General features: G+C 53.8%; 1 protein-coding gene across 5 annotated transcripts in view; it reads left to right on the forward strand.

Moving 5' to 3' along the window:
• Positions 1 to 12,543, forward strand: part of DPP6 (dipeptidyl peptidase like 6) — a 910,604-nt gene extending 898,061 nt beyond the window's left edge. For all 5 annotated transcript variants that reach the window (XM_053608766.1, XM_053608764.1, XM_053608762.1 and 2 more), the window contains 6 exons: positions 3,143 to 3,197; positions 6,516 to 6,627; positions 8,091 to 8,149; positions 8,957 to 9,029; positions 9,115 to 9,188; positions 11,136 to 12,543. In XM_053608766.1, coding sequence (XP_053464741.1) covers positions 3,143 to 3,197; positions 6,516 to 6,627; positions 8,091 to 8,149; positions 8,957 to 9,029; positions 9,115 to 9,188; positions 11,136 to 11,282 — 520 coding nt within the window. In that variant the 3' untranslated portion in view covers positions 11,283 to 12,543. The remainder of the gene's footprint in view (positions 1 to 3,142; positions 3,198 to 6,515; positions 6,628 to 8,090; positions 8,150 to 8,956; positions 9,030 to 9,114; positions 9,189 to 11,135) is intronic.
• Positions 12,544 to 14,358: the final 1,815 nt, after the last annotated feature.

Genomic DNA, 14,358 nt, shown 5'->3' on the forward strand with positions numbered 1-14,358 from the left:
GGGCTGAGCGTGGTGTCTCTCCAAGGCCTTGCTCTGGCCTCTCTGCAGCCCCAGCACAGCACGGGCTGAACTCAGTGCCCGAGGAGGATGGTGCCCCGCATGGTGCTGCTGGGCCCTGCTGTCCTCTGACCATCCCCATAACAAAAAGCACCCCAGGGTTTGAGCAGGTGAAACCTACTCTCCTTGACCCTGGGGTTCCACTATCCACTAAGAGCAGACCAGAATCAAAATCGGAGATTTTGGGGCGGCCCCTGTGGCTCAGCGGGTAGGGCGCCGGTCCCATATGCCGGAGGTGGCGGGTTCAAACCCAGCCCCGGCCAAATTAAAAAAAAAAAAAAAAATCGGAGATTTTGGAGCAGAGTCCCAGGCCCTCCATCGTGCTCCCAGCCAAGTTTCTTAGTGTGTGCCGCCCCTCCATATCCCAAGCCTGTGGACATGATGTGAAGCCTTCTGGGCTACTCTATAATGCCTGCACCACATTTTTGTGGCTCAGTGAGTAGGGCACTGGCCCCATATACCAAGGGTGGCAGGTTCAAACCCAGCCCCAGCCAAACTGTAACAAAAAAATAGCCGGGCGTTGTGGCAGGCGCCTATAGTCCCAGCTACTCGGGAGGCTGAGGCAGGAGAATTATGTAAGCCCAAGAGCTGGAGGTTGCTGTGAGTCCTGTGACGTCATGGCACTCTACCAAGGGTGGTAAAGTGAAACTCTGTCTCTACAAAAAAAAAAAAGCAAAAGTATTAGTTTTTGGGTGCCTGTGGCTTAGTGAGTAGGGTGCTGGCCCCATATACCGAGGGTGGTGGGTTCAAACCCAGCCCCAGCCAAACTGCAACAACAACAAAAAAAATAGCCAGGCGTTGTGGTGGGCACCTGTAGTCCCAGCTACTTGGGAGGCTGAGAGGCAAGAGAATCACCTAAGCCCAAAAGCTGGAGGTTGCTGTGAGCTGTGTGACACCATGGCACTCTACCGAGGGCGATAATATGAGACTCTGTCTCTAAAAAAAAAAAAAAAAAAAAGTATTAGTTCTCTAGCAGCAGAACACCAAAGCCACTGTGGCAGGCCCTGTCCCCTCTGCGAGCTTCAGGGTCCCTTCCTGCCTCTTCCCCATCTGGTGTTTGCAGCTGTTTTTGGTGTCCCTGGGCTTGGAGATGCATCGCCCCAATGCCCCGTGTCCCCTCGGGGTCTCCCTGTGTCTCGCTCTTCTCTGGGAAGGACCCAGTCATGGTGGGTTAGGGCGCCTGTACTCCTGGCTGACCTTGGCTGACCTTAGCAAGCTGCACCTGCAGGGGCCCTGTTCCCACACACGTCACTTCCTCGGGAGACCTCACTTGCAGGGACACAATCTGATCATAACAGCAGGCTCCCTTGCCCTACCCCTGCTCCCCCACCCTGTCACACCCCAGAGGCCACCACCGTGGACCCATTAGGTATTTTGTCGAGTATTTTCTTCCATATTCTCAAGCTTGGTTGTCGCGTCTCTGTGATTTCTCTGCTCTCACCTCCCTTTGTAGCAGGCGTATCCAGTACCAGCTAGAGCAGCAGTTGGGGGGACGGGATCCCTGTGCACGCTGCTCCCTGCAGAGCCAGCCGGTGCCCTCCTTCCCTCTGCATCTTTAACTTTCCCTTGAAGGGTCGCTTCCTCTCTTTCTTGAGCCATGTCTACACACCCACTCCTAGTTCCCTGCTGCTTTCTGTGCAGTAATATTCCTGTTAGGATCTGTTAACAATTGCTCAAACACACTAAGCATCTATTGATTCTAATGTTATACATTGAGATATACTCTCCTTTTTCTGCTCCACTGAGACAGGCTGTGTCTAGGCTTTACTTGGGATTTTCTTCATTTTTCTTTTTGGATCCGAGGTAGACACATGAGCACACACACACCCTGGGTCGTGTGTTAAAGAACAATAGACGTAAGTCCTCCATTGGATTTATTCATTAATTCATTTATCCACTGAAGGAAACCAAAATATTTCTCCCCAGAATACGAGGCTGTCTGAGTTAAAGAGTGGATGGGGAAATGCAAGGAACACGCTGCCCCAGCCTCTGCCCGGCGGCAGGAGACACGTCCTTCCTCATGGGGGACGGCACCTGCTCATAGCCCATAGAAGACACCAGCAGCACCAGGGATCGGAGGACAGACTTCACTACCTTCCCACAGTTCCAGCCTTTCAAAAGACTAGAATGACTCTGGCCTTCGTCTTGTCACTATGCCGAGACTGACAGCTCTTTGATGAAATACTATCTAAGCAAGGGCCTGAGCACACGCCTTGAGAGAGAGACTTCTGAACTGAGCTCGCCCCGTGTGATGGGTAGAACAGGTGTCAGTAAACCTCTCTGCCTTCCCTCTTGTTAATCTGACTTTTGTTTTCAGGGGAGTGTCTCAACTAAGAACTTAACAGGGCTTGAGCAATGCCAAAAAATATCTTTATTTTACACCCACACTTGCTGTTGCAGTTTGGTTAGATGTAAAATCCAGGTGGACAGTAATCTCAGTGTAGAAAGCCGGCAGGTGACAGGGCTCCCTGAGGCTGAAGGGGTCCAAATCCAAAAGAAGTCCAGCAGCTTTGTGGAGGAAACAAAGGGACCATCATGGGGATGGCCAGCGTGGAGCTCAGAGCTGGCGGCTTCCAAAGCAGGGCAGCTGCGGGGGCCCAGGGAAGGAGCCATTCTGCAGCCAAACAGATACAAGACACAGTCCTCCTCCCAGAGCTGGGACACAGGGTACCACAGGTGGGTTGGGAGCCTGCTGACCCCAGAGGACCATCCCAGAGCCCAGGGTGCTTGGGCGTTTCAGGCTCCCAGCCTGGGGTGGACAGCCTCCAGAGGGCAGGGCCCCAGGGAGCGGCTGAGTGTCCGGAGGGCTCGGCTGCCATGGATGGAGGGAGGGCTCCCTGCAGCTAAGTGCCATCTGCCCATACGTTCTGTGGAGTTACTGCCAGGGTGCTTCAAGGGTTCACATGAACATACCAACTTGTGCTAAATAAATAAAAGCAGTGAACAATTATTAGAATTACAAGATTGTTTTGTATTTGAAAGGGGGATTTTTGCACTTGAAATGTTTGGAAAAATCGCTCTGGTCCCCAGTGGGGCAGAACACTGCCTGCCAGGCACTGAACCCCTCTCCTCTCTGGCCATGCAGGATGATGCTGAAGGAGCAGTACATTGACAGGACCCGGGTGGCTGTCTTCGGGAAGGTGAGTCCCTGCCGCCTCCTCTCTGGACACCCTTGTGTCAGGAGCCTGCAGGTGCATCATCCCCAGGCCCATCCTGATTTACAGGAGCATCCCTGGTCGGGTGGTGCACAGGTAGTTATTTTGGAGGTGGAGGATTCATTGAGGGTACAAAGAATTAGGTTACACTGATTGTATTTGTTAGATAAAGTCTCTCTTATAATTGTGTCCTGCTCCCAAGAGGTGTGCCATACACCGTAATAACCCCCAACCTCCTCTCTCCTCCCCTGTCCCCACTCCCATCACAGGTAGTTATTTTTATGAGAATGAGGAGCCAGTTGTTTGGTGATTCCAGCAATGGAAGATGGAGAAGTTCCTCTTAAGTTCTCCACTGGGCAATGCTGTGGTTTCCCAGGAGAACCAACTTGCTCCCATTTGACCAGCTCATTTATCAAAGTTTCTTTGTACATTGTCTAGAAGGAAAGAAGGGAGGAGCCAGGTCCTTGCTGGAGAGCTCTGTCAGGGTCCCAATCACCTCTCTTCCTCGAGCTGCAGGGGGCCCGGCTGTGGCCAGTCCTTGTCCAGCCTCCACTCTGCCCAAGTGCACATGGATGTCGCTCCTGAGAGTGTGGGCTCCTTCTGTGCCTTAGCACAGCTGCACCCACTCGGGACCCTTACGGACTTGCTACAGAGGATGTAGGATGACTGGGCAGCAGATAGCTTCTCCACGAGGGTTGGCTCGGCAGAACCGGCTGCGAGGGTGCTGCAGAAAGGGGCCTGTGCACCCCTTAGAGTGTAGCCCATGCACCTCCTTCTCTGAGACCCTCTAGAAGAGGTGGCCGGGCACCCTGCTGTTGTCTCTGTGCCATCACTCTGCCCTACTGGATCCTCACGCACCCGTCAAGTAGTGCGAGGTGTGTTTTGCTTTGCCAGCTTGCCTTAGACCAAGTGTCACAGGCCATGTAATTTTGTTGCTCCGGAATCAGTACCTAGTGGCCTTCCCCCTACCCCACATTTCCTCTTCTCATCCCCCGAGTAGACCAGGGGGACCCAGAACCCTGCGCACAGCCCATCTGCACCCGTGAGTGTCCTGGGCAGTAGAGGACTCCTGCACTGCATCCTGCAGCCCTCCAGTGTCACAGTCACACACGTGCTCACACATGTACACATAGTCACAGTGCTCACACATGAATGCACAGTCACAGTGCTCAACACATGAACACACAGTCACACACATGCTCACACATGTACACACAGTCACACGCTCACACACGTACACACAGTCACATGCTCACACATGAACACACAGTCATATGCTCACACAGGAACACACAGTCACAGTGCTCACACATGTACACAGTCACAAGTGCTCACACATACACACAGTCATACACTCACACAGGAACACACAGTCACAAGTGCTCACACTGTACACACAGTCATACACTCACAGGAACACACAGTCACAAGTGCTCACACATGTACACACAGTCACAGTGCTCACACATGTACACACAGTCATACGCTCACACAGGAACACACAGTCACAAGTGCTCACACATGTACACACAGTCATACGCTCACATAGGAACACACAGTCACAGTGCTCACACATGTACACACAGTCATACGCTCACACAGGAACACACAGTCACAAATGCTAACACATGTACACACAGTCATACGCTCACACAGGAACAGACAGTCACAAGTGCTCACACATGTACACACAGTCATACGCTCACACAGGAACACACAGTCACAGTGCTCACACATGAACACACAGTCATACACTCACACAGGAACACACAGTCACAAGTGCTCACACATGTACACACAGTCACAGTGCTCACACATGTACATACAGTCATACACTCACACAGGAACACACAGTCACAAGTGCTCACACTGTACACACAGTCATACACTCACACAGGAACACACAGTCACAAGTACTCACACATGTACACACAGTCACAGTGCTCACACATGTACACACAGTCATACACTCACATAGGAACACACAGTCACAAGTGCTCACACTGTACACACAGTCATACACTCACACAGGAACACATGTACACACAGTCATACGCTCACACAGGAACACACAGTCACAAGTGCTCACACATGTACACACAGTCATACGCTCACACAGGAACACACAGTCACAGTGCTCACACATGTACACACAGTCATACGCTCACACAGGAACACACAGTCACAAGTGCTCACACATGTACACAGTCATACGCTCACACAGGAACACACAGTCACAAGTGCTCACACATGAACACACAGTCATACGCTCACACAGGAACACACAATCACAAGTGTTCACACATGTACACACAGTCACAGTGCTCACACATGTACACACAGTCATACACTCACACAGGAACACACAGTCACAAGTGCTCACACTGTACACACAGTCATACGCTCACACAGGAAAACACAGTCACAAGTGCTCACACATGCATACACAGTCATACCCTCACACATGTACACACAGTCACAGTGCTCACACATGTACACAGTCACATGCTCAGACATGTACACACAGTCACAGTGCTCACACATGTACACACAGTCATACGCTCACACAGGAACACACAGTCACAAGTGCTCACACATGTACACACAGTCATACGCTCACACATGTACACACAGTCATACGCTCACACATGAACACACAGTCACAAGTGCTCACACATGTACACACAGTCACAGTGCTCACACATGTACACATAGTCACACAGTTACACATATTTTCACATGTACACACACAGTGTCTCTCCCACACATGCCAGGTTGAAGTCCCTGTGCAGTGTCCTGGTTCCCTGTGGGGCATCTCCTTGGGAGTCCACAGCATCCCTGAGCCTGGCTCTGCAGGTGACAAGGTCACTGCAGGTGGGAGCATTGCTTCCTCCAGGTGGCTGCCTGCAAGTGGCTCAGGGCAGTGTAGGGACTTAGGGCCTTACGCCAGCACAGGATGCATGGGACAGGGAGGAGCCACAGGCCACACCAGGACTCGGGTCTTGGCACTGACCACCACCCTCCCTGTAGTCCAGCCGGTGGCAGGAAGTGCGGTGGAGCAACCCAACCCTCATGCACATCGCATAGTCCACAGCTGTATTTCCAAGTGGCTGTCACGTGGCATCTTCACGCCCTGACACAGAAGCCCAGGGAAGGGGTATACTGGGAGAGCGTTGCTCTCAGCTCTTGCTACCACACTTACACAACTTGTAAAATTAAAATCAAAACAAAAATACTCTGTGAAGATGGGTGTTCAGTCACCAGCTTTCTGTGCCAAGGTGGTCCTTGCTCTGTCTCTCCTAGGATTACGGCGGCTACCTGAGCACCTGCATTCTGCCGGCCAAGACGGAGAACCAGGGGCCAATCTTCACCTGTGGCGCTGCCCTCTCCCCAATAACAGACTTCAAGCTGTATGGTAAGAGGCCCGTGGCCCCCTTCCTCTGCCGCAGCCAGCCCCTCACCCCCAACCTCAGGTGCCCCGGGTCATAATAAGCTAACCCACTGGCATGGCCCATAATACCTCCCAGGAAGAACCTGGGTAATGGGAGTGAGAGGGAGGATCTCAATCGTGTGTTTCTAAGAAGGGGTTCTATCCCAATGCCTAGAAGTCACATCCCAGCACACATGACCCAGAGTTAAACACAGAACCTGGCTGCAGCTTGCCCTGGGAGGTATGAGGCAGGCCTGTGTGCTGGGATGCAGCTGCCAAGGCCAGCGGACCCAACACCCTTCCTCCTTGTGGGCAGGGGCTGAGGGAGAATTCCCCGGAGAGGGTAAATCAGCAGGACTGATAGCTCAAACTCTGCCCACCTTCCTCCTGGCCACGCAAACAGCATCTGGCCAGCACCCGTCCTGGGAGAGCAGGGAATGACGCCTCAGCTGGACACAGATGGGCTTTACTGCCAGCGTTTTGGGGTTCTAGGCTTCCTGCATTATCCTCCTTCTGGTCACCCACTCCCAAGATAGGAGTGGCTCCATGACGTGAGCCCACATTTTAGGAAATGCAGAGAGGCCTTGAACATGCCTCTGAGAGCTCGCACTCAGGGCTGCTAAGCAACACTGCGGTGGGAGGTGGGAATCAAGAGGCCTCTGGCCGCTGGCCTGCCAGAGCCCTGCTGGAAGCCCTTCGCTCCCAGGAGGGAGGCCCTGTGGGGTCCCATCCCTGCACCCTGGGCCCCACTGAGCAATTCAGGGACACCAAGGGCACAGCCACCCTCTGGCAGCCAAAAGTCTCACAAAGATATGGGCTCTTTCTAATGCAAATCTCAACTTATACAAAAACTCTCCTGTTCAAAATTTGAATAATTTAAGAGTAATCTTCTCATGGGAGTACATGTGCATTTTTCAAATTCAGTGAGACTTTCTTAATTTTACAATCATGTGGCATCTCATATTTACCTGATTCAAATGCCCATTAGTGGGTCACCCTGGGGCCCTGAGCCTTTGTGGGGGATCTCCCTCCCTGACTGCCTGGTGAGGCAGCCTCCGTCTCCCCCGGGCAGTAGGGCCTTATGGTGGAGCAGGGACAGGCCAGACTTTTTAAAAAATAAACAAACCCTGAAGGAGATGTGTCATCTCGCTGCGTGTCCCCCTCCCGGGTTTGAAAATGGAGCAGAGCTCACCTGTTAATTTAGGAGTCACATCAATTAGATTTGGTTCAATGAAACCAAATTTTGGATTTTGCTCTTCTGAGAAAAATCCACCCACCAACGTTAGTGTATTTTAATGTTGGTACTGGACTGTCTGACTACCTGTATAAAGACCCAAGAGATTTAGGTGGTGCATTCACAAAACAAACATTCCAGTGTCCCAGGGCGCTCCCCGGGGTCTGGGTACTGCACGACAGGAGGTGACCCCCTTCCCTCTGCTTCTGTCCAGCATCCGCGTTTTCCGAGAGGTACCTGGGCCTCCATGGGCTGGACAACAGGGCGTATGAGGTATGTGGGCACAGCTGCCACGTGGCAGGTGGGCATGAGAGGAGATCAGTCAGCCCCTTCTCCAAGCTCCCCCCACCCCTCCAGCCCTCTGCTCCCCACTCCTCTTCCTGTCCACCATCAAAGCCCACCTCAAGAAAGCCCTGAGGGCAGCACCTGTGTAGGGCAACAGAGTAGGGCACTGGCCCCATATGCCGGAGGTGGTGGGTTCAAACCCAGCCCCGGCCAAAAACTGAAAAAAAAAAAAAAAGAAAGCCCTGAACACGACCTTCCACCAGCCCTGACGTGACGTTGTGGGGCCTCTCAGTTCAGCCTGATCCCCCAGGACTGGAGAGACAAGTCCATGGGGCTGTCCAGATGGAGGAGGCCTGGCTCTCCCTGCACCACAGCTGGTGCCACTTTGGGAGAATAAGACAGAAAACGCCTCTGACACCACCTCCCAAGTCAGAACCTTGCAGATGCTCCGCACAGATGTTGGACACAGTATCTGCGAGCCGTGTGTGGTGCCAGGCAGGGCTGCGCCGTCAGGATGGGAACTCCACTGGCCCTGGGGCTCCAGGGAAGCAATGGCCTCTGAGGCCACCTGGAGTCGGGGGAACTCTCTCTACTTTTCTACCTTCCTGCCTCCTGGTCCTCAAAGGAGCTAATGCAGGGAGAGCGGGCTGCAGGGCGGCTGTCCTATCACTGCACATTCTCCAGGGCGCAATGTCCAGGACACATCACTGACCTTCTCCGTCAGTTTCCAGTAGAAATGGCCAGCGCTCACAGCGCAGCCCACTCATCCTGTCCCCCTTGCCTCTGCTTATGCAGATGACCAAGGTAGCCCATCGGATCTCCGCATTAGAGGAACAGAAATTTCTGATCATTCATGCCACGGCTGACGGTAAGGACTGGATGTGAGCTCCCTGCATGGCACTCCTGTGATGGTACTATGGGTTTTGACAAACACCTTCCTTTTTTTTTAACAGAAAAAATCCACTTTCAGCACACAGCAGAACTCATCACACAGCTCATTAGAGGGAAGTCCAATTACAGCCTACAGGTACAGTACGCATGGACCCTGCTGCCACTCCGAGCAGACAGAAAGACAGAAAGAGTTGGTTCAGGACAGCAAGGGAGTGGCAGGTCCACAAATCAGCACTCACTTAACTTTTTCTTCTAATTAAGGACAGCCGGGCTCAGCACTCGGCCATGTCCAAACCCCCTTAGAACAACCAGTGCAGCTGGTGTGTTCCTGCCACAGGGAGGAGCTGCTGAGACCAGAGCCAGCGGGTCCTGAGCCCTCCACTCCCAGGTTCCCCTGAACACACCACAGATTACTGAGCACCAGTCTGATGTCCAGTAGCGAAGGAGCTGTGCCCTTCCCAGGACAGAGTCCACGGCCCCACCCAGTGGTGTCCGTCACATGCTAACCCAGCAGCCATGAGCAAGCCCAGGCTCTTCCCAGCAATGCACGAAGCTGCTTCTGGAAACTTCTCCCCTTTGATCTTGTGGTTAAAAGGGTGAGGCCCAATGGTCTTTTCAGGTCCAGAGATAAACAGGTCCTAGATGACAAATGGCAGGCACCCTGTCTCCCTCTGAGAGCCCCTGCCCTCTGCTGGCCGCTGCTCCCCACACCTGCAGGCCTACCGTGGGCCCCGTGTAGCCAGGCCAGTCAGGGAGAGCATCCAGCCTGAAGGGAGCTTGGCCCAAGTGCTGACTCATCACGGAAGGACTTGGTTAGGTCACATTTGAATTTCCTTCTGGAAAATGTTCCCCTTTCATAGTAAGCCCAGCAGTTGTCCTGGCACCGTTAAATCATTTCACATGCCCGACACAGCCACAGTAGTCCAGGGGCAGAGCTGTGTGTGCCGTGTACCCAAGACAAACGGCGGGGTGCAGTCTGCTGGGCACTGCACAACCTGCAACACCGGGCTCCACTGGGGTCAGCAAAGGGACCCACTCAGAGCCACTCCATGACTGTCCTCGCAGACACTCCATGGATCTGTGGCCTGCCCTGCTCCAGGTGAGAGCTGGGGGCAGGTACCCGAGGCAGAAGGAGACCAGCTTCTGCTCTGTGCCCTTGGACACTACTTGTGTGTCCCGGGCACTACTTGATATTTTCACAACATGGAGTAGCCTGGTGATGTCATTAGCAAATACTTTAAAGTAAAAGTGAATGCTACCCTCCACAAACAGAAGAGGAAGTCAGGGTTCAAAGTGTAGGAGGCAGTGTGGTATCACGGAGAGACCCAGACCCCCCAGCCGGGCCCGGCTCTGAGCCTGCATGTGCAGGGATGTTCCCAGCACACTGAGGACAGAGCGAGTCCTGCACCGCCAATGGAATAAACAGCCATCCCACTGTTGGCATCAGGTGCTTACAACAGGCCCATGGGCCCAGGCTTGCCCTGAGCCCTTTGTAGGATATCAGATCACTTAGTTCTCACAAAACACAGCGAGCTTCTGTTAGTCACCACCCACCCAATTCACCAGGAAACCCAGGCCCGGGAGAGGGACCCAGGCCAGAGAGTACCCTCACTGGGACGTGAAAGCAGGGTCCTGCAGATACACAACTGCAGGACTCGCACACACGGACAGTTACGCAGATGGTGCAGAGTTCTTCCCATTCCCTTTTGGATCCTGACACCCCCAGGCATGGGCTTCGGCCTCTGTAGCCCTGAGTACGTGTCCATGTCGCAGATCCCAGGGAGCCCATCTAGTATGGACAGCGTGGGACAAAGAGTCCTCTGACTTCCTCCATCGGCTCTCACCAGGGCCAGGCCCGTGGGGGAGCAGGGGTGTTGAGATGATGTTGGTGGCTTCCGTGTGCCTCTAAGTGGGACAGCCGCCTTGGGCAGAACTCCCAGGAGTGGAGGAAAGGCACCTCGGGGCCTCAAAGGTTAGGATATGCCGTCCATCACCTAAACGCCAGAGCCAAGTGTTGCCAGGGTCCCACGGGATACGTCCCCGGCCGGGCAGTGGGTGTGTAACCTCTGGGCCTCCCCTGCAGATATACCCGGATGAGGGCCATCACCTCCACAGCACCGCCCTGCAGCAGCACCTGCACCGTGCCGTCATCAGCTTCCTCGTGGAGTGCTTCAGGGTTCAGGACAAAGTGCCGACAGTCGCCACAAAAGAGGACGAGGAGGATGACTAACGGCCTGCCACGTGGTCTCTCTGCCGTGCCATGCAGCTGAGGGCTGGGGCGGGGCCGCCGTCCACAGCATGTGTGTGTCGGACACTGACGGCAGCTCTGCTTGGGAAACAGGCCCCTTCCCTGGTGGCCATCACCCTCTCCAGCCTCTACCACGTGGAGACACCTCTGCAGCGGTGGCACCTCCTCCTGGCCCTGAGTGACCGGCGCATCCCACAGCCCCTTCCCAAGGAACACAGCCACGGACGCTGGTGGGAGGCTGCTCTGACCCCCAGATTCGAGCTCTCAGCAGTAGCATCAAGACCCACCCTCTGCGTTAGAGTCCTGTGTCCACGTCTGCAGCGTCCCATGCCGTCCAGTAGAGCAGTGCCCTGGACCAAACAGTAGGAGGATGATAGCACAAGCATTTAGCAGCGCGTGACAGGTATCGGCTCTCTCCTTCCTGTCATTAGGAGATTCAGTATTGGAAGGGGCTACTTCCGAGGACAGACCCTCCTCTGTACAAAGTATCACTGTAGCTATGCCAATGGTTAACCGTATAGAACCCATTCGTATTTTTCTATGGTTTTAACCTGACACTCCTTGTCTCTGGTCATGGGGTTGCTCTGCTGCGCTTTGTTTCCTTTTCTTTTTGGTTTCGCTGTCCTTTCTTCCGTCAATGTATAGACTACACTGTTTGGATAAAGAGACAGACAGATCAGAAGGAGCGGCTCCCCCTCGAGGCTGACTTCAGGCTTGTGGAGACTTTGCTAAGCAGGGAGACCTCTGGGAGTGTCCCCTTAAGAGAAGATATGAGCAAAGCTCTTCCCACTGAGCTGCATTAGAGCCTGGCTGCAGGTCCACACTGTCCATTTACATATGTCCTGAAAACGGTCCTTGTCCACCTTGGTAAGGTATTAATTCTTTCCCTAGGGCATTTGGTTGAAAACATAAGGAAAAGTGCTGACCACCTCGGGGCCTGTTGTGTGTGCTCGGGTCTTGGGAACCCGGCAGGTCAGCATGGGGTGTGCCAGCTTGCTCTCCTGTCTCGGGGCTGGCTCTGTCCCCCTGCTGCCAGCAGTGAGGGTGACAGGCTACGTTAGCTGGGCAGGACACACTCTGACTGCACCTGCAGCCATGTACATTTCATGCCTTTGTATATAGAGAAAGGGGTGTGTGTCAGCCCCCCGCCCACCAGACTGGCCTGTGTGGAGCTTGCATGCGGACACCATGGCTGGTCTGGACTCTCCAGAAGTGCTAGTTTGAAATATATGGATTACCGTCATTTCCTTTGGAGCTTGTCGACAACCTGAACATCAGGACTGATTTCCGCCGTTTCTGGTCCTGCCGGGGTGTCTGTCCTTGACGTCTTGTCAGTGGAGGAGACGTGTCCATGTTGCTTTTTGGTGTCTGGGGTTTTGGTTTCATCCACACGAGCTTTGGATGCCAGTTGCAGTTGGGTCTGTTGGAAGACCCCCATTGCAGGCAAACAGGACTGATCTGAATGCCACAGGATCATGCTTTGGCTATTTCAGTGGGCTTGACCGACTGCAGAGGCAACCAGGTCTGAGCAGGGACCCAACTCTGGCCACGAGATCTGGTCAGAGGGAAGTGGGGACGTGGCATGGTAGTGTTTGTTCACCCGTGGAATAAAACATTATTTTACCACTCGGACTGCTCTTTTCTCCCTTATCCTCCTCCTTGCAACCAAGAAAGAGGTCAGGGCTCCAGGAAGGTTGCAGAGAACTCATCCAGCCTCCCCAAGAGGGACGTGTTCCCTTGAGAGCCCACTGCGTGTCAGGTGAAGACCCCCTCCCCCCACCCCATGGCAGTAGCAAATATGTTGAAGTCCCAACCCAGGGAAGTGGGTCTGAGTTGTGTCTGTTTTAGGGCAGAGACACAGAGCTGGGAGGGGAAGTTGGTTCTCAGTGGAAACCATAACATTGCCCACTGGAGAACTTGAGAGAAACTTCTCCATCTGCTGAAAATACGTCCATTCATTTTGTTGTTGTTGATTCAACATCTGGTGGAAACATGGCCCAGCTCAAAAGTGGAGCATCAATTAAAGAAACACGTCTGATCTATGAGGGGCCACTGCTTCAGAGGCTGGGACGGGCCTGGTTGTCCCAGATGAGCTAGCTGGCTCTTGTCACCCTTGTGGATGAAGAGCCAGAAGCAGAAGGAGACTCCTTAGGAACCAGGAGCAGCAGAGCTAAGTCTGACGCTGTCCTGCCTAGATAGCGGCACCCCGCCCTGACCCGCCCTGTGGGGGGCCCTCTCCTCGTGGCCTTGCTGCTTTGTGCTTTCCCAGGTTAAAGCCCCACATGTGGGATAACAGGGCAGCACTGGCCCTGGAAAGAGTGGCCACAACCAGCAGGGACACTCAGTTCCCGTTTGGAGAACCTTGTCTCCCCCAAATAGCTTGGCTTTGGGGAGACTTTGGTGTGGACTTGCCAGGCCTCCCCCACCTTCCCCGTGTGTTCCAGCTGGGTAGGTATGACACTTGTGTCATTTTTATTTCAGGTTTAAATGAGTTTTTAAAATGTTTTACTAATGAACTTAACTGTGCAGCTGTGAAGCACCCTGCACGCCTCTGCACTCTGCTCCCAGACTCCTGAGCTATCATCTGTGTCATCTCTGTCCCCACTGGCCTGACAATGTGCTCTTGAACATTAGGGTTAGCCACTCTGACCCACAACCCCTGCAAGTGACTGGCCCAAACAGTCAGGACTTGAGCCGTAACTGCCGGCTTTCCTAATGTGGGCCTTAGGACCAACTGGGATGTTCAAATGCAAACTCCTGACAAGTTTCCCAGGATGCCCCTTCCCTTCCCTCCAGCATGAAGCTTCCCCACACCTCTGCCCTCCTTGGAGTCTCTGCCACCAAATGCAAGGGATGGTGGTGGCCAATCCCGGTTGGAGTGCGCTCTGGATCCTTGATCTCCATGTGCTCTCATCTGCTGTCTTAGCTGCCATGACAGCGCACAGGCAGGGCGGCCTGAGCCACAGGAACTCACTTCTCATGGTTGGGAGGTCAGAGGTCTGAGGGCAGGGTGCCAGCCCATTCAGTTCCCCAGGGGGAATTCTCTTCCTGGGTCACA

The sequence above is a fragment of the Nycticebus coucang genome, chromosome 11, assembly GCF_027406575.1.
Source record: "Nycticebus coucang isolate mNycCou1 chromosome 11, mNycCou1.pri, whole genome shotgun sequence".
In the NCBI taxonomy this organism is placed as follows: Eukaryota; Metazoa; Chordata; class Mammalia; order Primates; family Lorisidae; genus Nycticebus; species Nycticebus coucang.